The 22,654-nt window shown below is 45.3% G+C and overlaps 1 protein-coding gene across 14 annotated transcripts in view; it reads right to left on the bottom strand.

Annotated features, from left to right (window-relative positions):
* The window catches only part of PTPRS (protein tyrosine phosphatase receptor type S), a 227,995-nt gene that overhangs the window by 100,929 nt on the left and 104,412 nt on the right, over positions 1–22,654 (bottom strand). For all 14 annotated transcript variants that reach the window (XM_042479439.1, XM_042479438.1, XM_042479443.1 and 11 more), the window contains exons 3-5: positions 17,152–17,297; positions 15,856–15,997; positions 8,234–8,422 (exon numbers count right to left, since the gene is read on the bottom strand). In XM_042479439.1, coding sequence (XP_042335373.1) covers positions 8,234–8,422; positions 15,856–15,997; positions 17,152–17,297 — 477 coding nt within the window. The remainder of the gene's footprint in view (positions 1–8,233; positions 8,423–15,855; positions 15,998–17,151; positions 17,298–22,654) is intronic.

Raw genomic sequence — 22,654 nt, 5'->3', positions numbered from 1 at the left:
CTATCGTGTGTGGACAAATACCTCTCCAAGGCTCTTAAGGGGCTGATACAGCCCACTAGCCTCAGTCAGCTGTTCATCTGGGTCTACGCCATTTCCATCCAGGTGGTAAACCTGTAAAGGAATCTACCCTATTGCTGTCGGACAGCAACTTGAGGTTATGACTTTACATCACATTATGGATGTGATGCAACTTAAGGGTGCAATGTCTCACATTATGGGTGTGATGTACACCTTAGGGTCACTTATGGCAGCCCTAAGTTGAACCTATCACAGGGTCTTCTTGGCAAGTTTCTTCAAAGGGGGATTGCCATGGTTATCCTCTGAGGCTGAGAGAGTGTCACTTGACCAACATCACCTTGCATTATTTCATGGCTGAGCTTGGATTTGAACCCTGGTCTCCAGAGTTGCAGTCCAATGCTCAAACCACTACACCACACACCCAGTGACAGGGAAGACTTGTCTCTCTTTCTCTGCCTATGGATATACTGCCAAAGGTTTTGCTCTCGGAGTGACAGGCAGGCACTCTGCCCAGGCTCAGGGACACTATGGAGGATATCGCAGGCAGAAATCATTCTCAGCCTCGTGCCTAAAGAAATGCACGGCTGCCAGCCTCCCAAACTGAAGCCATCTTCCTGATAAAATTGCAAAGCCAGAGCTCCTTTCTCCCACTGGCTTTCCAAGCGTTCTCTCAAACCATTAACGTCTATTATTGAGCTCTCTAGGGTTTTACCCCAATCCTGAAAACAAAGCAAAGGGCTTGCAGGACCCGTTCTTGAGAAGTCAACACATTGCTCTTTGTCGCATGAGTATTCCCTGAGTTTTTGAAGAAAGCAGCTCATTTTGACAGATGGGGGGCCTCCGAAATAAGGTACAAGATGCGGATTATGCTGCCTTTCTCTTTGGGGGACGCCCAAATTTAAATTAACTTGATATCCCAACTTGCCAAACAAAGGTCACCAAACAACATCGGCAGAAGTAGTGACATCGGATGTCTTTTCTACTTAACTCTGCAGCTTCACTTAAAATATTTTTTTCTCCTTGATGGCCTTTTCCTCGAACCATTAAATGCATTGTTTTCAGGATAAAAGGTAAAATAAACCTAGTTATTCTTTGTTATTAGTCATCGGCAGTTGGACAGGGAGAGAGGGCAAACGTTACACGGTTAAAGCTGGTTAGAGGATCTAGTTAGATTCAGGCTCCAGTTAAAGAAAAGGTTAAGGAAGGTAATCTAAAGAGAGGGGGGTTAGCTTCTAAGTAAGGTTAATGGCTAGTTAATGTTAATAAAAGCAGGGCTAGTTAGCTAGGAGGAGACAGAAAGGGAGCGTTAAAGTTGGTCTAACCTCTACCGAGAAGCAGCTCTGTGGTTTTGGAAAGATAGCCAAGGAAGAGAGAAGGAAAAGAGCAAGGAAGAAGAGGGAAAGTAGCAAGGGGTGGTGGGTTTGTTCAGTGGAAATAGAACAGCCTCGAACACATCACCCGTCTGTCTCCAAAATTCAGAGTGGAACCGTAATAATAAAAATAGGGGTTTTTTTTAGAGAGAAAAAATCTGCCATCTGTGACACATCCCTGGAGCATTTTGGGGGGAAAAGAGACACGAACAGGGACAGAGTCCGCTGGGGAACGGCTTGGTGGAAAGGCAACTGGGTACATCTTGTCTCTCTAACTCTCTTTTCTCTCCCAGTCCTTCCTCCGATTTAATTTTTTTTAAACTTGAAATGGATGGGTGGGAGGAAAACAGCGTTACAAAACGGGGGTTTAAAGAGCCAAATGGTAAAAGGAAAAGACCAGAGTGACTTGGAAGCCAAGGCTCACCCTTGCCTTTTTTCGGCTTGTCAGATTCCTTCAGCATCCAGAGCCGTTTAATGCAACTCTCTGGAAAGGTCAGGGTTGAGAACCTGGGACTGTGGTTAAGAGGAGACGTCGCTCTGAATTTGGGTCCAGGTGTCACGTTTATGCGCTCTCGTCCTTGCAACGGGAGCAAGAGTTTTCCCAAAGGCTTAGCATTGAACGGTGACATCCTTTCAGAACAGGGGTTGAGCGCGACCTACAGGCCCCACATCTGTTTTTCCAAACCTGCCAAAAAACATTTGCTCAAAAATGTTTGCAAAAGGAGAATTTCTGCTCCGAAAAACCGCTAGTAGCAGCGGCTTCCTTTTTGTAACAATGTCCTTCCCTGCCTTGCTTTGATTGTCTTGCTCCAAAGAGAAGACCTTTGAAGGCTTTTAAACAGAGGCTGGATTACTCTGACTGTGTCTTCCTGCATTGCAGAAGTAGGTTGCACTGGATGGCCTTTGGGGACCCCTTCCAACTCTATGATTTTGTGACCAAAAGAGGCCTTTGGAAAACCACACACGGAATTCTTTCCCCTTCCAAATGTATATTTTAGAACCTGTGTAACCCATAAAAGATCCTACGGGTAGAAAAATTGGACCGCCGGAAATATAAAAAAGATGGAGTGAGTAGAAACACCAGGGCAAAAAGGCGGCATCCACACTGTATATTTTCAGCACTCTGATACCGCTACAACTGCCACAGCTCCATTCCATTGAAACCTAGGATTTGTAGTTTTGGGAGGCAATGGAATTTGCTGTGTGCGCTCTAGTGCTACCGCAATTTTGAGCTCTACTGCTATAGTTCAAGGAAGTGCAGGGGGAAAGTCCAAGTATCTCAATTTTGAGATTTAGGGGGCTCGACAGACAGCCTTAAATTGGCGGCATGCAGCCACCCCTTTCCTAGCCAGATTGAGGCTGCAGCAATCGCGCACTGCAACCCTGATCTGGCCTCTAGAGGCCACAAAAAGAGCCGCAAAAAGTGGCTCCTTTTTGCACCCTTGAAAGGGTGCCATAGTCACAGGCAGTGAAGCTATATGGTACCTCTTTGGCGCTGCGTCATCTGGATACAGCACCAGAGGTGCGCCATGATGCCGCGCACCGTCTGGAGCAGTGCACAGCATCATGGTACCCTAGGGGCATCATCAAGGGCACGTGTCATCTGGATGTGTCGCCCTGTCTTTGCCCCCAGGCCGGCCTTTTGGGCCAGCCTGTATAGGGCCTTACCACTATAACTCAAGGAAGTGGAGGGGAAACTCTAAATATCTCATTTTTTGGGGTGGGGATCAAACTACATATTCCAGTTTGTGGCAAGATGGAGCCAGGGCAGTTAAAGTGGTATCAAACTGCTGGAGTTGTGCAGTGTGGATACACTCCAGGACACAGATGGTAGACTTTTCCCCCCCTTCCTTGTTGAAGTTTCACATCTAAGGAGCTCAAGAGTTTGGATTTTTCACACAGCGGGGAGAACAGCAAAAAGGGGGATTCGGACAAAGGGTGGAAGCAATGCACTTTGCACATTCTCAGGGACACAAAGTGCCCACATTATGGAATTATGACTTCCCATGCCTCCCTGGAATTGATGCACCAGCTTTGGCCCCAAGTGTTCAAAGAAGGCTTCCATTACGCACAAACGAAGAGAAAAACCGAGCCAAGGAGATGCGGAAAGGCCTGGTCTCCATGGTAACTATGGCAAGACGGTCCCCGCTAGCATCTGCCAAAGGAATTCTCTTGGGCAGTTGTATGTGTGTGTTTGTGTGCATTTTGCCGTTGTCACCTTCGAAGCAAGCAACTGGGATGCCTCCCAGGGGTGTCCCTGGCAAATGCGCTGGATCATGTCAGTGGGACGTGCCTTCAGAACAAGGGAACATGTTGCAAGAAAAGTCAGAACATGACATTTTGCTAGTGCCAGATAACATTTCACAGTATATTCCTTAGAATATACCACTCTTTGTGAGGCCAGGCCTTCCAGATGCTTGTGAATGCAACTCCCATCATCCTGGGCTATTGCAACTAATTTCTAGGAATAATGGGGGTCAGTCTGATAACATTTGGGGAGTCACAAATTCTTCATCTTGTTACTAATGTGAAGCGAGAGCAGTGTAACCCTGTTGGATTGGAGCTTCCATCATCTAGCGATTTACAGTCAGCCCTCTATATCCATGGATTTTTTAATCCGCGGATTCAAGCATCCGTGGTTTGAAAATATCTTAACAATATATACATTCCAAAAAAGCAAACCTTGATTTTGCCATAAAGGGATACCAACTGTGCCATTGTATTTAATGGGACTCGGGTATCCATAGATCCACGGAGGGTCCCGTAACCAAACTCCGGCGGATACCGAAGGCCCATATCGAATCCTTCAGTTGCATCTTCTTTCCGCTGCATGATAAACCTTTCCCCCTAGAAAACTGTTCACATATACCCAATAGATGTGAAATTTCAAGGCATGAATCAAATTGTAAGGGCAAAAATACATAACGGAAGAAAAATCATGGGACACGCTGCACTTTTTGGGTGTCGTCCGGCAACTTTGCCGCCGAGAAATGCAAGGGCAACACGCCTGTGTATGTTAGAAATTAGGAAGCGTTCTTTTCCTAGAATGGAATTTGAGATGGCAAGAATTGATCTTGTTTGAAGCCTGCGTTACCCCTTTGTTCGATAAGATTTTTAAAACGGGCAGAATATCCCTACTGAAGAAAATTCGTTAGTAAAAGAGACAAGCTGCATGCCTGTTGGGAGAAAGCCATTAAAGAAGGAATTAGTCTTAGGGAGAGGGTTGAGACTGGGATGGGACGGGCAACAACATTTGGGCAGTAGCAGGTTTGGGTCTCTTGGTTGTTCTTTTACAGGAAAGGAATGATTTATCCAAGTGGAAACCACACTTACCAAAGGTATCTGAGCGGAACAAAACGAAAAAGGAAACAGAAAAAAGAAAAAAAAGGGGGGAAAGTGTAAAAGGAGAGCGTTGTTATAAGCCAGTTGCTTAAAAGGAAAATTAAAAAAAACAACAGAACACACACATATACGCACGGACAGGCACACACGACACAACAGAATTCACAGAGAGACAGGTTATTGTGCACAAAAACCAGAGATGTTTGTTCTCCAAAATGGACACTGCTGCAAAACTAGGTGCAGGACCAAGTTAAAATTCATTCGAGGACACTTTATCGTCGCCGTCCTTTGCCAGACTCATAGATTTTGGGAAACAAATTTAGTGGCATGAATAAAATTCTGGATTTAGTTATTTATTATATTATTATTATTATGGATTTAATGCCCTCTGCACACCTTCAAGGTCTGGGTTAGACCCTGGAGAGCTGTGGCTATCCAGTTTAGCCTAAATTGCGCTAAAGAAACTAATGGTCTGGCATTGGTAGAAGACATTGGCCTGTTACAGTCTGCCAAAATAAAGCTGCTTTGGGTCTCTTTGGAGGTATGCTGTTTAAATGATGCATGCATCTGAAGAATCCGGAAGCTGCACCAAAGCTGCCCTCCAGTGCTTAGGAATGGAGTGGGGCTTTGGCACGACCTCCGGACTCTTAGGACCCATGCATCATTTAAATAGCATCCCTCCAAAGAGACCCAAAGCAGCTTTATTTTGGCAGACTGTAACAGGGCATTATCTCCAGTAATCAGCCCAGAATCATGAGGAGTATGGATTTAATTCATCATGAGGACAAAGACAGGTCCACTGTGACCCTCCAGACATTTATGGACTAACTCCCATCGGCTGCAGACAGCCCCAACAGTGAGGACAGATGATAGGACATAGAACCAATTTTTGCACATAGAGAATATTGTATATACTCATGTATATTTCTAGAAATTTAGGTTAAAAAATTGACCCCAAAAACCTGAGTCGACTTATCCACGGGTCAATGTAAGTACTGTATTTTAACTCATATATGTATATATAGTCTGACCTTCCTTTATGTGGGGGATCCGTTCTGGGGGATCCGCATAAAGGGAATTCTGCCTATGCTCAAGCCTCATTTAAATGACTGGGGCTTGTGCATGCGGCGGTGTGGCGGCATGCACACTTCATGGTTGCGCTCCATTATTCCTTATGGGATGCACTGTTCCTTCTCCCAGCACGGCTTTCAGCGTATGCGCACCCATGTACGACACAGTTGCACTCTGTGTGTGTGTGTGTGTGTGTGTGTGTGTGTATACATCCCCCATCCCTGGGGAAAGGCAAGAGTTTAATCTGCTCTGGAAGCACTGACCCCTTTCTACTCTCTCATCCATCCAGCTTTAGTATAAGTATAAATAGCTATGCCTGCTGTAATTTGTAAATTCACTGGCATTGTTTTCCTTTGCTTCATCCTTTAAATCTTTCAGTACCTGCACCAAAGTTTTATCCTTGACTTATCCACAGGACATATCAAAATCCATAATTTCCACCCCAAAACCTGCCCTCGACTTATATATGAGGTCGACTTATAGTCGAGTATATACAGTATATCTCGCCTAACTTACACCCTTAAAATTTTAGTTGTTTGTTTTGAAAAGGGAGAAAACTGTTGCCAGGAAAGAAATAATATCACTTCTGTAGAAGTTGGCACAGAAGGAAGGAAACTTTAGCTATTTTTTAAAAATGCACATTGTTACACATCAACACAAGAAACACATACACAGATACACTGACACAAAACTGGGACCATTTTGGAGGAACACGACACATCACTGACGGACGGACGTGGAATGTGAAGCCAGATTGAAAGACATTGAAGAATCAAAAGCAAATAACTCAATAGATTAAGGACAGATGAATGGGCAGATGGACTGCCAAGGATGACAACTGGTGTACTTCACAAAGGTGAGGTACACCTGTTCAGGAGTACAGGTGGCCAGCCCTTCTTCCGTCTCTAGGTCATGTCTCCAAATGGGCTCCAATATGGGTGGAAGCCCACGCCACCTACATCTTGGCCAGACGGAAGCACCAGGCTTTGAAAGCTTTCTGAAAATGTTCAGAGGCTGCCATGCTACTAGCAACCCAGAGCTGAAACCTCACAAACCTGTCACTCACATCGATCAAATACAGTTGGAAGACAGGCAAAGAAAGAGCGAGAGTTTAGGAATTTAGGAATACCAACCTGAGAAATTTAGGAATAAAGTCCGTCTTCGCCTTACGCGGGGGATCCGTTCTGGATCCCTCCACGTAAGGCGAATTCCGCCTATGCTCGAGCCCCTTTGGAAACAATGGGGCTCGTGCGCGGCGGTGCAGGGCGCAACGGGCGCGCGCCCCCATTCAATTGAATGGGACGCGCCGCCCCTTCCGGCCCGTGCGCGCCCCGCAGCTTGAGCGCGTATGCTCAAGGCCGCATATGGCGCGGGCGCACTGTACCAACTTTCAGTCCTTTTCAGCAACCTTTATAGTGCCATATTCCTCTCCTCACGCCCCTGACTGGCTGCACTGTGTTTTGTGTGTGGGGCTGTAATATCCTAAACCATGTTGGCCTTGTCCCAACCCCAGAATAAAACTTTTCACTATACAGTTGATCCTCCACATTTGCGGCTTTTGCGGACTCTCTTGGTCCTCTTGTGCAACTTTACTTTACATAAGGTTGCACTGGAGGACCTAGAGATTTTGAGAGAAAACACTGCACTAAGCATTTGTAGGTGCTCCAGCATGATTCTCTATGGTCAACATCAGGCAGATATTGACCATAGAGTTGTGCTGGAGGACCTAGGGATTCCTAGAGAGATGTTCTCGCTGATAAAGAAAATAGTTTTTTATTTAGGGTTTTTCCATCTCCATGAGTGTCCTGGGCCCATAACCTCAGCGAATGTGGAGGATCCACTGTACGTTCTGAGACTTTGTGTCTCCTTTTCATCAAGTGTTCTTTGGATGTTTCCAGCTTCTTCTGCTTTTAAGGGACCCTTGAGTTAAGATTACTTTCAGTGGACTCTCTCCACCAAGGGGCTTACCTGGTGGCAGATGCGGTCTGGCTTGTTTCGGACGGCATGAAGACCGAACCGCTAACCATGAGCAGGGGTCAATACTGGCAGTAAGCTCGGAAGACAAGTCAGGTAATATTCAATCCCTCCAACCCACGAACATTCATGAAGGAGGGCATGTTAATGCCCAACCCCAAGTAAAGGTCCACACAGCCCTCCAAAAACATATCGGTTGGGAAGCGTTTGCAAAATTGCATGGATCCGCAACCACAATTCTCCTGCACAGGTTCTGAAAACACTCCGACAAAAGAAAGAACCTTGGGTTTCAAAGACAGTGGCAGCAACTTTGTGAAGAGGTGACTGAAATAGAGTTGTTTATTTCATTAGCTGTATGCATTCTTACACACAAACACACACACACCCACACACACCCAGATGTTGAACACTGGAAGAGATTCTCAGTTTCGCCAACAGTTTGGCACAATCTCCTATACCTGATCTCAGTTGCTTGATCCTCCCATTGCTAGCACTGGGGTCGACTGGTAAGAAATCTTTAAACCACGCTATTTCGGGGTCGGGATTTCCACTAGCCGCACATAGCATCGTAGCTGTCCGGGTACGTTCCACCACCTTCAGCTGGGGTCCCATGTCTATGACCGGAAAGCCAGGAGGCAATTGGTCCTCTGTTCGAAACACAACACAACAACATTGAGGATGGGTTAGAATATGGAATGCCTACTGACAAAAGATCAAGGAAGAAAATGCAAAAGCTGGATTGTAGCTGAATATTAACAACGCAATCATAATGACCATGGACGATTTACACAACTTTTGAGTAGATGATGGAGACAACAAAATAATTAAGGATAGTCAGGGTGCATCTACACTGTAGAAATAATGCAGTTAATATGAAATATTATTATTATAAATAATGACATCACTTGAACAGCCATGACTCCATCCAACAGAATCATGGGATTTGTAGTTTTGTGAAGCACTCTTTGGCAGAGAAGGCCAAAAACCTTGTAAAACTAACTCTTTTGTGTACTGAGGCAGCAGCACTTCATGGCCAAGCAGGGACTCGAACCTGAGCCTCCCAGAATCATAGTCCAATATGCAAACCATTCCTGGATCTTCATCTGTCTTATACCTGTGTGTTTGGGTTTAGTAGCCTAAATCTTGAATTTTGCATTTGTCTCCATTGGATTTCATTCCCTTAGTTTCAGGCCAATGAGTGTCCCAAACTTTGGTCCTCCAAATGTTTTGGACTTCCATATCCCAAGCCCCAGCCAACTAGGTCAACTGTCAGAGGACCAACGTTTGGGAGTCACTGGTCTAGTTTATCCAAGTACAGTCCGCCCTTGCCTTACGCGGGGGATCCGTTCTGGACCCTGCTGCATAAGGCGAATTCCGCCTATGCTCGAGCCCCACTGGAAACAATGGGGCTCATGCATGGCAGCAAGGCGGCGCAGCAGTGCCATGGGTGCGTGCGCCCATTCATTTGAATGGGATGCGCTGCCCCTTGCACCCTGTGCGTGTCCCGCGGCATGAGCACGTACACTCAAGTCTACGTAAAGCGCACCTGCATATAATGCGGGCTCACTGTACTTCCAAATCCCATTCCTATCTTCCTACATGTTTGCTCCTTCTCCTGGTTTTGTAGCATCCGCAAACTTGATAATGAGAAGGATCCCTTTTATTTTCTATCAGAAAAATAGCTGGACATATCTCAGGCGATCCCTCTGCTCTCCAAAACATGTAAACAGCCATGTTGTGTGTGAGAGAGTGTGTATTTGTGTTGCACTGATTAAAAAGTGCTGGTGGAAAGCACCAGAAGTCATAGCTATGGAGGTGTTACTATATGCCAGATTTACATCTCTAGATTCAGGATCCCAGACCATCCATCCATCCATCTATCTGTCTATTAAATTAAGAATTCTAATAAATAGCACATGCATGCACATGCACACATCACATTCAAGCAGGTATGTACATCTACATTTTTCTCAGACACCAAACCAGTTTTGCAAAAGCAAAGCAGACTTCTGAACATTTCTTTTCTTGGCTGTCCGTATGGTCTGGGCCCCCCAAATATTATTCCCTTGGGGCCTCCCACAGTTGCCCATCCCCTCCCGTAAGCCAGTCATAATGTTATATGCATTGATTTCAAAGACAGACAATGATCAGCAATTGCATTTCAGGATGAAGCCGGCAACGTCTTGTGTTTGATTGGTTGGGAGTGACATCATGCGCCAAAACATGCTTCTTCGCCCTTCCAAGTGTGGCCAATGCTACCGCTTCTTCCCGGCCTGAACCTGTGCTTGTTAATTTCACAAACTAATTAATCTGCCGAGAGAGAGAGAGAGAGAGAGAGAGAGAGAGAGAGCAGCCTCTCTTGACAAGCAGGGTGTATATTATATACATGTGTGTGTTGTGAATGAGAGCAAGAAGGCTGGATGTGTAAGCGTGTGTGCAACGGAGAGGCAATGGAGAATGTTGGGGAAAGACAGGCAACGACTATTATTACCGAGTGTTTCTAATTAAACAAAAATGTTAATCTGGTGGCACATTGTGTGAATTCCTCGGAGTTTAATTAAAACAACGGCGGCCAGAGGCGTGATCAGATTGGAGATGAGATTGGCGGCGATGGCAGTGGCGGAGGCTACTCCCGGAGGTTGGCGCTGATCTAGAAGGCGGTTGCGGTTGCCGCTTTGTGACAACTGCGCTGTTGACCCGCATCAGCTTGCAACACACCACCAAGTGTAGCCGGGAGACATGCAAGCGGAAGACAGCTGTTGAGCATGTGCCCTGTGAGTGGGATTCCCAGCAGGGTTGGCCAGAATGATGGTTTAGAAAGACTGGGATTCAGCATGGCGCCCACCATGGAGGTCTGTTCCCACCGCAAAACAGGTCCCCCAGGCACAAGAGCAGTCTATCTTAGTTTATGAAACAGCAGGGATTAAGGCAAGGAGAAGAGGCGGTTGCCTTTGTATGTCCTCCATGTAGGCTTTCTGTTGGAGCCTCTGGTTGTCTGTTCACTTTGCAACAGAGACTTGGCAACCCTGGTAAACTATTTTAGAGCATGTCAGCTCCGATTCTCTTCTGGTTCTGGTATATCAGGGTGGAAGACAGCAGAATCTGAATAGAACTGGAGCTAATACATTCTAATGTAGTTTGCCAGGGTTGCCAACTTACTACTGCAAAGTGCACAGCCAGCCAGATGCTACGTTTCTCTTCTGAGATCAAGTTAGATCTTTCATCCTCCAGACCCAGCTTCTTAATTTCTCCTAGAGGTACGAGGGAAGGAAAGTCTCCTTCAGTATGAACAGGCTTGGGGTGTGATCCAACAGAGTTCTTCCTAGGTAGAGAGTTGACGGCAGAGTAAATCCTCCATGCACAAGCACAGTCTGCCTTAGGCTAGTCAGCAACAGGGTCTGGGACTATGGGAGACTTTTGCTGCCTTTATGTCCACCTACTGAAGAACTTGCCAAGAAAACCCAAGTCGGAAATGACGTGAAGGCATGTAATAACAACATATAGATACCTATCATGGGGTTTTCTCGGCAAGTTTCATTATAGACCAGTTTTCTCCTTATCCAAGATCTATATGCCACCTTTTTCCTTAAGCAGGACCCAAGGGGGCAAAAAGACTACCCAAGACCAACGTTACATGGTCCTGGGTTACATGGATTAGGTAGAAGCCAAGTCCTCCGTTCCACTAAGCTGAAAATCTTTGCTTCTTGGCCTTGACAGCAGAATCGGCAGAGAAATGGAGGAGGAAGAGAAGGAGAAAAAGGAGGTTGGAAGGGGGATGTTGAGCATGCAAAAGAGGACAGGGAAGGATCCAGAGAGACGGCAAGGAAGGAGAGAACGCTATCTTGATTCTTGGCTTTTGGTGGAAAGCAGAGGTTAATGGATTTGTTCTTTGTCCTTTTCAGCCTGCCCAGCAGTTACAAATGAGTTCGGCACCGGTGGGAAAGAGAAAAGTCGATCTCTCCAGCCCCGAAAGCTAGAGAAAGGTCAAAAGGATAAATCTGGCTGAGAAAAAGAGGGGACGAAAGGAGGGAGGAAGACGAAAGGAGGGAGGAAGAGCCTGTCGGCTTCCAAAGGGGACACAGAGAAACCTTGACAAAGGTTGCAGTTGGATTCAAGTTCAGTGGGCATGGTGAATAGTGGTGATCTAGTGGCAGGCTTGGAGTTCTAGGTTCAAGTCCTTGATGAGCCATCAAACTCTCTACATGATCTTGGGCTGGTGCTTTGCTCTTTGTCCTGTTGTTGTTGTGTGCCTTCAAGTCACTTCTGATTTATGGCACCCCCCCCATGCAAACCTATCAAAGTGTCATCAGAGGGGGCTTGACATGGCCACCCTCTGAGGCTGACTCTGGAGAACAGATGAAGGCATGTGATGTCGAAGGATTTCATGGCCAGCGTCCATAGTTTTTTTGTGGGTTTTTCGGGCTCCGTGGCCATGTTCTAGAAGAGTTTATTCCTGATGTTTCGCCAGCAGCTGCGGCTGGCATCTTCAGAGAATGCTGGCATGGAACAGAGTTGGGTGTGTGTGCATATACACGCACAAACACACACACACACACACACACACACACACACACACACACACACACACGGAGATCATATATAACATGGAGATCACTCCTCCCTACCCAGGGTCACACAGTATATATATATATATATCCATCCAACTCTCTTCCATGTCCGCATTCTCTGAAGATGCAAGCATATTACTAACCTCTCTAATTTTTCTCCACTTTGGCTTTGTAACATCTTGCCTGATGAAGAAGCCAGTGGAGCTTCGAAAGCTTGCACCAAGTATGTTGTGCATTTCGGTTGCCCAATAAAAGTATCACTGTTTGGTGGATTTTGTCTGGAGAACAGGGTTCGATTTCCAGCTCAGCCGTGAATCCCACCTCGACCAAGTCACAAACTCTCAGCCTCAAGGGAAGGCAATGGCAAACCTCCTCTGAACAAATCTTGCCAGGGAAACCCCAGGTTTGCCTTCGGGTCCTCATACGTCGGAAACGACTTGAAGGCATCCAACAATAGCAACAACAGGACAAAGAACTCAAGATCATGCAGGGTTGGATGGCTCCCCGGAGACTTGAACCTAGATCTCCAAGTGCAAGCTTGCCATGCTCTAACTACAATGCACCATTGTGGCTTCAATCCTTAGGGTTGCTATAAGTCAGAAAGAACTTGACGGCACACAACAACAACCACCACATTTTTATAATCCTATTCATATGTGGTAACAGCACAGCAGGTTTATTTTTGAACCACTGTATATACACTGCTGAACTGCATAGCCTATGCATCACAGCAACGGCAATGCGACTAAGAACAATAACCACAACGATCATTGCAATACTAACAAAATAACCATGTATAGCACCACTATTTATTTGTTTATTTTGCGGCTGTCGCCCACGCTGTCTTCCGGAAAAAAAGAAAAACCCAACAACTCCCCGACAACCTCAAACACAATGCAATAAACAAACGTGGAAATAGGACTTGAAAAATAAAATAACCACTGTGGGATAAACATAAGAAATTGGAGCAATTCTTTAAAAAGCGGCAGCATATTAAACGTGAGAAACGGTGGGTGGGGATGAAGCCTTTTGACAGACAGGAGGAGGGAGATGTGCGGCGCACTTTCCCCCCCAAAGACAGCGTTGCAAAATTTGGGAACGAAATTGAAAGTGACATCTCTAATCTGATCTAATCCAACCTAATCTGCACGCGCCGTAAAGTGAAATACCTAAATGATAATAAACTGGGTAAGAAAAGTAATATAGTATTTTACCTGGATGCCCCTGAGCAAGTGCAATGAAAACAGCGCAGTGTTTCCATTGTGTCACTGTTGCACATTGTGCTGCGTTTTGCTTTTATTTTATGTAGGATTAATATTCTGCATGTTCTTATGTTGTTGTTGTTGTTGTGTGTCGTCAAGTCGTTTCTATCTTATGGCGACCCTAAGGAGAACCTATCATGGGGTTTTCTTGGCAAGATCTGTTCACAAAGGATTTGCCAGTGCCATCCGCTGAGGCTGAGAGAGTGTGACTTGACCAAGGAACCCCCTCAGTAGGTTTACATGGCCAAGCCGGGATTCGAACTCTGGTCTCCCGAGCCACAGTCCAATGCTTGAACTGCTATGCCACACTGGTGCTACACTCATTAATATGCTCAAACTAATCAAATCGAAACAGTAATACACACACACACACACACACACACACACACACACACACATAAACAATTTGTTCCAGTCTAGTTTAATTATTTATTCCAGATTCTAATCTGTTCCAGACTGCATCGGTTTAAACTGATTTGGGCATCATTCATACACTCAAATTAATCTAACAATTAAAACGGTAAAAATTATAACAATTAGACTAGACTGGAACGGATTAAATCAGTTTAAACTGATCTGGGGACCATTCATACACTCAAATTAACCTAATAATTAAAACAGTAAATATACATCTATAACAATTAGACTAGGCTGGAACGGATTAAATGGGTTTAAACAGATTTGGGCCAAGTCATCAGGCACAAAAATGGCTCCCCAGTTCCCCATCCCGGGGGCCACAGCAAAAAAAAGCCCTTCCCCGAACGCTTTGCTTCTAGCAGTGGGTCACCAGCTGCATCTGCACTGCAGAAATAATCCAGTTTGGCACCACTTTAACTGCTGTGGCTCCATGCCGTGGCATCCTGGGATTTGTAGTTCAGTGAGACCTTTGACCTTTGTGCCAGAGAGTTCTGATGCCGAACTACAAACTACAGTCCCCCGGATTCTCTAGCATGAAGCCAGGGCAGTTAAAGCAGTGCCAAACCGGATTATTTCCACAGTGCGGATGCAGCCAGAGAGGAACGTATTGAGTGACGTGTTTTAACCATGTAATAATTCAGTTCTGTTTTAATGATCACTTTTGGATATTTTAAACTGTATTGTTCTTCTAAATTGTAAACTGGTTCGAGTCCAAAGTTTGGGGGAAAAACAGGATATTAATAAATAGAAGGAGATGATGATGATGAAAAAGAAGATAAAGATGAAGAAGGTCCATCTGCAAAATTTGGATGATTCTTAAAAGCAAACGAAAAGTCTCATTGAGGAAGACAGTTGGGAAACGAATGCCCGCTTGGGTGGCAATCCTGTTTAGCTAACCAGAGAGCAGTGGCAATTAACAAATGGCCTAACGAAGCCTCAGGAGATTCAATGAGAGAGAGAGAGAGAGAGAGAGAGAGAGAGAGAGAGCTTTGTGGTTTTGGGGTGAATGGAAGACAGTAGAAACAGACTGTGACGGCGCATAATGCCATGGCGGCATAATGAGGATGGCAGCTGTTTGGGGCACTCTCCCTTGTTAACCGGTGCTTCTCTAGCTGGCATGCGCCAGTCTGTCAACACCCAACGGAGCTGCTGCGACAAGGCCTGCCACGCATGCCTGTCTTCAGCCACCCCTCTCTGTGCAAACAAGCAATGTATGGGAACCATGCACAGACAAAAATATTTCGGAGGGATAACCAACACCTTAGAGGACAGGATCAACATTGAAAATGACCTGGACAGATTAGAAAGCTGGGCCAGAACTAACAAAATGCATTTCAATAGGGAAAAGTGTAGCATCCTGCACTTGGGCAGCAAAAATGAAATGGGTTGACAACAGTGTATGCGAAGGGATCAAGGAGTCCTAGCGGATGGCAAGATGGACATGAGTCAAGAGTGTGATGCGGCAGCTAAAAAAGCCAATGCGATTCTAGGCTGCACCAATTTTCTGCAATCTAACAAAATGAATTTCAACAGGGAGAAATATAGGATACTACACTTGGGCAGCAAAAATGAAATGCATAGCTATAGGATAGGGGGCACTTTTGCTCTGGTGCCCCAACAAACTACAATTCCTAGCGTTCCATAGCACTGAGCCATGGCAGTTCAAGTGGTGCCAAACCCGATTATTTCTGCAGCCAAAAAGTCTTAAAATGAAAAGATGCTTACCCCAAATTCAGGATATTGACTCCTGAGTTAGAATTACAGAAAAAGAACCACAAAATTAAACAAGACAGGTTAAAAGATTGGCCCAATTGTAGGGTATTTTTTGGGTACCTCTCAAGACGGTGAGTTTGGCGCTGACGGTGATCTCTGCGACAGGATTCTGGGCGACGCATTCGTAAACATTTTCGTCTCTCGGGGTGCGGAGGGGCTGGATCCTCAAAACCGCACCCGCGCCTTCGTCAAATTCAATGGTCTAAGATGGGAAGAAGCGGAATAACAAATATATTAAACCGGTTTAGGGTCCGATGCCGTCCCTTTTGAGCTGGACGGATTATCTAAACCAAGGGATTACATCCCATACTAGGATCAGAATGCTCTTGAGGATTTCTGTTCGTGTTAATACAGCGTTTCACCAGCAAAAACACTTCCCTGCAGGGTTGGCTGGTGGTTAAACCATGTTTAAACCTTGGTTTATGCCAGGTTTAAACACATTTGTGGCTTTGACTTTTGTGGCCTTGATTATATGTGGCTTTGATTAGTCTGTCCTCTCTAGGAATCTCTAGGTCCTCCAGTGCAACTCTGCTGGATGCTGACCATAGAGATGCTCTGGAGAACCTAGAGATTACTAGAGAAAACACTTCTCTAGCCATTTGTAGGTCCTCTAGTGTGATTCTATGGTCAATGTCTGGCAGATGTTGACCACAGAGTTGTGCTGGAGGTCCTAGAAATGCTTAGAGAAGTGTTCTCTCTAGGAACCATTAGGTCCTCCAACGCAACTCTGGTGAACGTTGGCCATAAAGTCACGATGGAGGACCTAGAGACTCTTAGAAAAAAAACGGTAATCAAATCAATCAAGACACATTAATTAAAACATGCAACCGTTTCAAAGGAGACATTTCAAAACAGAATGTAGAGAGATCTTTGAAGCACCGTTGAGACTAATTGAAATAATGAGGTTGGCTTCTTTCTTTCAGATAGTCTCAAAGGTGCTCCAAGATCTCTCTATATATTGATTCCACAGATTAACATGACATCTAAATTCACCATTCAAAAACCATTATGAAGTTGGCAATCGGAGGCATTTTTTTTCTTAAGCCGCCCCTAAATTGTGGAATGACCTGCCGAAAGAGACTGGTCTTTAATGCTCTTTTAAATCCAGACAATGTGGGATCTCTTCCAGCAGGTCATTCCACAATTTTGGGGCGGCTAAAGAAAAACGCTTCTGGCTGACATGTCCGCCAGAGGACCTGAGTATATGAGGTGGATTATATGGGAGGAAGAGATCTTGTAAGTAACGTGGATCCAAACTATGTAGGGCTTGGGGCTAAGGCAGTTCAAAGTGGTACCTAATTGCTACAAATGACTAGTGTGGACGCAACCCTGCAAGGAAGTCGGACAGCCACTCACCTCAAACCGCTGGGAGTTCACCTTCTTGCCCTTCTTGTTCCAAGTGACTCGAGGTTTTGGGTCTCCGATTGCTTGGCACACGAAGGAGGCCACCCCACCTGAGACCCCGATCTGGTCCACGGGACTCTTGGTGAACACAGGAGGACCTTTTCCAGCGAGAAGGAAAGCCAGAGACAGAGAAGGGAGGGAGAGAAGGCATTTCATCAGTTAAATGGTCAGCTAGTGACAGCTAACATTTCCCTTTATTTGATTGTCCTGCACCTCAGTTTTAGTTATTAAATCATTGGCCTGAATTTTGTGTTGTTCTTTATTGTGGCTTGTTGTTACAGTTGGCCCTCTGTATCCGCGGATTTTTTTAATCCACAGATTCAACCATCTGCAGTTTGAAAATATATATTATCAAAAAATATACATTTCAAATAGCAAACCTTGATTTTGTCATTTTATGTAAGAGGCACCATTTTACTATGCCATTGTATTTAAATGGGACTTGAGCATCCACAGATTTTGGTATCCATGGGGGATCCTGGAAACAAACCCAAGCAGATACTAAGATGTCTACTGTATTCGTCTTTGACATAGCAATCCCATCATGGCATTTTCCTGGCAAAAGTTATTCAGAGATTTGCCACCCTTCTTCTGAGGCTGAGAGAGTGTGGTGAGCCTAAGATCATGTTGTTGAGCAAGAAAGGATATGCTGAAAGTCTGTCCTATGAAACCCTTCGGTCTGTAGTTCTGCAAGGTCTTTTGCTTCCTGTGCCAAAGCAGGCTGGTGCCTCACCAAACTACAAATCCCAGGATTCTGTAGGATGGAGCCACGGCAGCTAAAGTGGGGTCAAACCGCATTATTTCTGCAGTCTAAATGCCCCCTTAGTATGCTCTGCCCAATGTCTATAATGGTATAGTTTAGGGGAACGCACTAGTCCCTCATCAAACCACAAATCCCAGGATTCCCCAGAATGGAACCGCGGCACCTAAACTGGCATCAAACTGCATTATTTCTGCAGTGTGGATGCACCATTAGTATTCTCCGCCCCACTATTATAATGCTATAGTTTAGGAAAATGCAATACAGGGTTTTAAGTTCCGCACCAAACCACAAATCCCAGGTTTCCCGAAAATGTGTGCAATTAAAGTGGGTTCAAACTTCTATTAACTTTGCAGTGTGGATACAATCCTTATTGGGAACCTCTGGCTTTTCTCCCTCTCCCTTAATACACCAATGCAACTTACAAAGTCAAGTTAAACAGAACAAACATAGACATTCAAACATGCCTTCTATTTGCATATGCACAAAAATGAAATAAATCCATCTTTTTTCAAAAGCGTAGCTAAATTTGCAAACAGGTTCCTTTGCCATGAAAGCACAGCAGAGAAAGAGATAGGGACAAAATGGTGGAACCTTCTGGGCTCGGCGATTGCGAGCAAGCTTGACTGATTCCACACCTCGCCTCTCGAACTCTGAACCTCCTCACGGCCTCAAGCATGTTCTGTTCCTGTCACCCGAGTCCACGTTTGCCGCCACGCGGAGAAGAGCATGCCCGCCTGACAAGGGAGGTGAGCTTCATCCGTACGCTTGGCATTTATCCACTCTGATTCTCGTCGGCTCCAGCTTGGAGCAGGTTGGCAACGCTCTATTCTTGGATCCGAGCGGCCAGGAATCAGGCATAGGCAGCTGCAGTCTGAGGATAACATTTGATTCGGAAGCGGAGACGCCGCCTGACTTTTGGGGAGAATATTTTTCTTTAAGAATGCAAACCGTTGTGCCACTTCGGATCAACCGCATAATTCTAGCAATTTTTGTCAGCATCCCCGGGAGCGGGTCTTTTGTAAAGCCAATAGCTCCCGATTCGAGCCAAAGTGACTTCAAAATATTTAGTAATACAACAAGGATATGGGGACGGAAGTAAACAATGTAACCTAACACAACAGGAGGCTTTCACTGAAACTAGTCCAAATCAAATGGAGAAGGAAAAACAAAGTGTAGGTGCACTATATATATCCCTAAGTACAGATATATCATTAAGTACGGATTACAACAAACAGTAAGGTACTGCACAAAATTTAGTTAAGACTCTTACAACTGCAAGTATTATTCAAGAATGGATCCATGGATTTACCATTTTGAGAAGAGGATTTTTTTCATCTTATTACTCCATACTATTTACAGTAATATCCTTGCAAAGTGATCTATTTTGGACTCATCATTAACATTTATTGTCCTCCACTATCATGACGACAGATATTTTGTTGCCCATTGATACTTGTTGAATTACATTTGTAGTTGTAAGAGTCTAACTAAATTTTGCGCAGTATCTTACTGTTGGTTGTAATCTGTACTTAGGGATATATCTGTACTACACTTTATCTCACCATTACTGCCATGCAGTAACACAGAGAATCCTAGCGCTGGAAGAGACTCCCCCAAGGGTCATCCAGTCCAACCTCAATGACTGCCAATAAGAAACTTGAGGATGGAAGCAAACAATGTTAAACAACCATAACAATGTTAAATAAGCAGAGTCTTTTTATATCGTACAGTTATAGAGTATATGCATCTATTTTAACTACCAAAGCACCATGCTATGGAATATCCTATCATAGGATCCTAGAGCTGGAAGAAACCCCAGGGGTCACCCAGTCCAACCCCATAGGGTTGATCTTAATCTTGGATCATGGTGGCCTGGCTTGAAATCACAGAGTTGGAAGAGACCTCAAGGGTCACCCAGCCCAGCCCCGTTCTGCCTTGCAGGAACACAGACTCAAGACACCCTCAAGAGAGGGCCACCCGGCCTCTGTTTGAAACCTCCAAAAAAGGAGACTCCACCACTCTCCGAAGCAGTGTCTTCCACTATCGAACAGCTCTTACCCTTAGGAATCATGGGAATTGCAGTTTAGACAGGGGACTTTTTAGCCAGAGAGCTCTAGTACTGCAGTGTTCCCTCTGGATCTTGCCAAGGTAGTTAAAGTGGGATCACAGTGCCAGTGATGCCCACACTCTGGTCCTTCAAGTGTTTTGGACTTCAGCTCCCATCTTGGTCAGTGATCTGGGATGCTGGGAGTCGAAGTCCCAAACACCTGGAACCACAATGGTTAAATGATAGTTAAACTGCAACCAAGTGCTATAACTGCATAGAAGAGAAGCACAGAGTTGGAAGAGACTCCCAAGGGCCATCCAGTCCAACCCCATTCTGCTAAGCAGGAAGACACAGAATAAAAGCACCCCTGACAGATGTCCATGCAGATTCTGTTGAAAAAGCCTCCAAAGAAGGAGACTCCATCACCCTCTGAAGCAGCATCTTCCATTGTCTTACTGTCGGGAAGCTCTCACTAATGTTGAGGTGGTATCTCTTTCCTTGAGTTTGCATCCAATGCTCCGCATCCTAGTCTCTGGAGAAGCAGAAAACAAGCTTGCTCCATCCTCAATAGGACATCCCTTCAGATATTTAAACATGGCAATCATGCCACCTCTTAGTCTTCTCTTTTCCAGGCTAAACATCCCCAGCTCCCTAAGGGTTTGGTGGTTTCCAGACCTTCCACCATTTTGGTCGCCCTCCTCTGGACACGCTTCAGCTTGTCCACATCCTTCTTGAATTGTGATGCCAAGAAGTGGACACAGTATTCCAGGTAAGGTCTGGCCAAAGCAGAACAGACTAGTACTGTGACCTCCTTCAATCTGGACACTATACTTCCATTGATGCACCCTAGGAACCATGCAACCATGTGAAAGTGAACAAAACCCAGCACGCAACGGATGGCTAGGGAGCATGCTTTGCCTTTGTACTTGGTGGTTGTGTCCCAGAAGACCCACTGGTCATACCCAGAGGTAGCCTTGTTGACCATGTAGCAAAGTACAGCATCATCCCAAATCCACCAAAGAGGGATCCCTATATTGGGCCAACCAAAATGCATGTCATACATGTTGCAAGCTTGCGAAGCTTGAAAGCATGCCGTAAGCTTTTGAAGCTCGAAAGCTTGCAACATGTTTAGTGTGCATTTCGGTTGGCACAATAAAGGGATCCCTAGTTTTTTGTGGGTTTTTCGGGCTATGTGGCCATGTTCCGGAAGAGTGTATTCTTGAAGCTTCGCCATCATCTGTGGCTGGCGTCTTCTTCCGAATACGGCCACATAGCCTGAAAAACCCACAAAAAAACAATGGATGCCAGCCGTGAACGCTTTCGACTTCACAAAGGGATCCCTGTTTGGTGGAGGCTGGATCCACCAGTTGTGGTTATTCCTTTTTTCTGTTTGTGGCAAGGGGTTAACCATTTATCATTTTTATCATTATGATATCATTTTCATTATCATTGTGATGCATTTATCAATTTGTCGTACTTGATGCCTCAAAGGTAGTCCCTTTGCCCGCCTAAGGGCAAAGAAAGCTTAACATCTACAGGCACAACAAAAACAACTCCAAGTCCCTACATTAAGAGAGACTGTGAACGACTCAAATAGACACAGGTTTTGTTTTCCAAAACTGAAAATAATAAGGTCTGTTCTCTGCTCTGCCCACGGGCATCTGCTTGTTGGCATGTGACAGAGAAGCCATGGTCCAAGTCCTGCTGATCCAAGCAAAAAGTGGGATGGAAGCATTTTAAAAATGCCATCCTTTGCTTGGGAATTCGAACCCAAAGTCTATGGGTCAAGGCAGGAGTGTTGTTGTTGCTGTTGTGTGCCTTCAAGCTGTTTCCGACTTATGGTGACCCAAAGGTGAACCAACTATGGGGTTTTCTTGCATTTGTTCAGTGGTGGTTGGCCACTGCCTTCCCCTGAGGCTGAGAGAGTGTGACTCGCCCAAGGCCCACCCAGTGGGTTTCCATGGCCAGTTTTAAAAAGTCCCCCCAATTCACACTAGCGGAAGTATATGCAGCCATGTATTCATTGCAAAGTGGAAAGAGAACACCCTGCATACATCTTTTTAAAAAATCACCCTTTCAGAAACATGGCTCTATCAAGATGTGCTTCGCCTGGTGACTGAATGTTCTGTTCCCAAATGTTATCTTTTTGGAAGGGAGATGGAATTGCTTCTCCTTCGCCCCGCGGGAAATCAATGCCGCTTCTTTCAGGAGCCGGGCAGGACTGGCGTTTTTCAGCCGTTGTCAGACTACAATTCCCACCTTCAAGCAGTCAAGGGGATGATGGGCGCTGCAAGCCAACACCACGTATCCTCCACTCCCATTTGGCAGGGATAGTCTTCATGACTCCTCTGCCTTCCCACTTTCTCAGATGCCTTTAAAAGGTCCCGGTTTCTCTCTCCTGCTCCCACTTTCCTCCTTTGCTCTCAACTTATTTCAATTGCTGCAAACTATGTTCAAGGTGAAAAAATAATTTACAGTGCTTCCTCGGGTTACGAAATTAATTCGTTCCGCGGCCGCTTTCGTAACCCGAAAAGCCTTCGTAAGCCGAAATGCCATAGGCGCTAATGGGGAAAAGCCGCGATTCCGTGCGAAAAAGCCGAAAAAAGCACCAAATTTTTTTTCGTAACCCGAAAAAACATTCGTAA

Source organism: Sceloporus undulatus, chromosome 7 (assembly GCF_019175285.1).
Source record: "Sceloporus undulatus isolate JIND9_A2432 ecotype Alabama chromosome 7, SceUnd_v1.1, whole genome shotgun sequence".
NCBI lineage: Eukaryota > Metazoa > Chordata > Lepidosauria > Squamata > Phrynosomatidae > Sceloporus > Sceloporus undulatus.
This window is presented reverse-complemented; position numbering and strand designations above follow the sequence as displayed.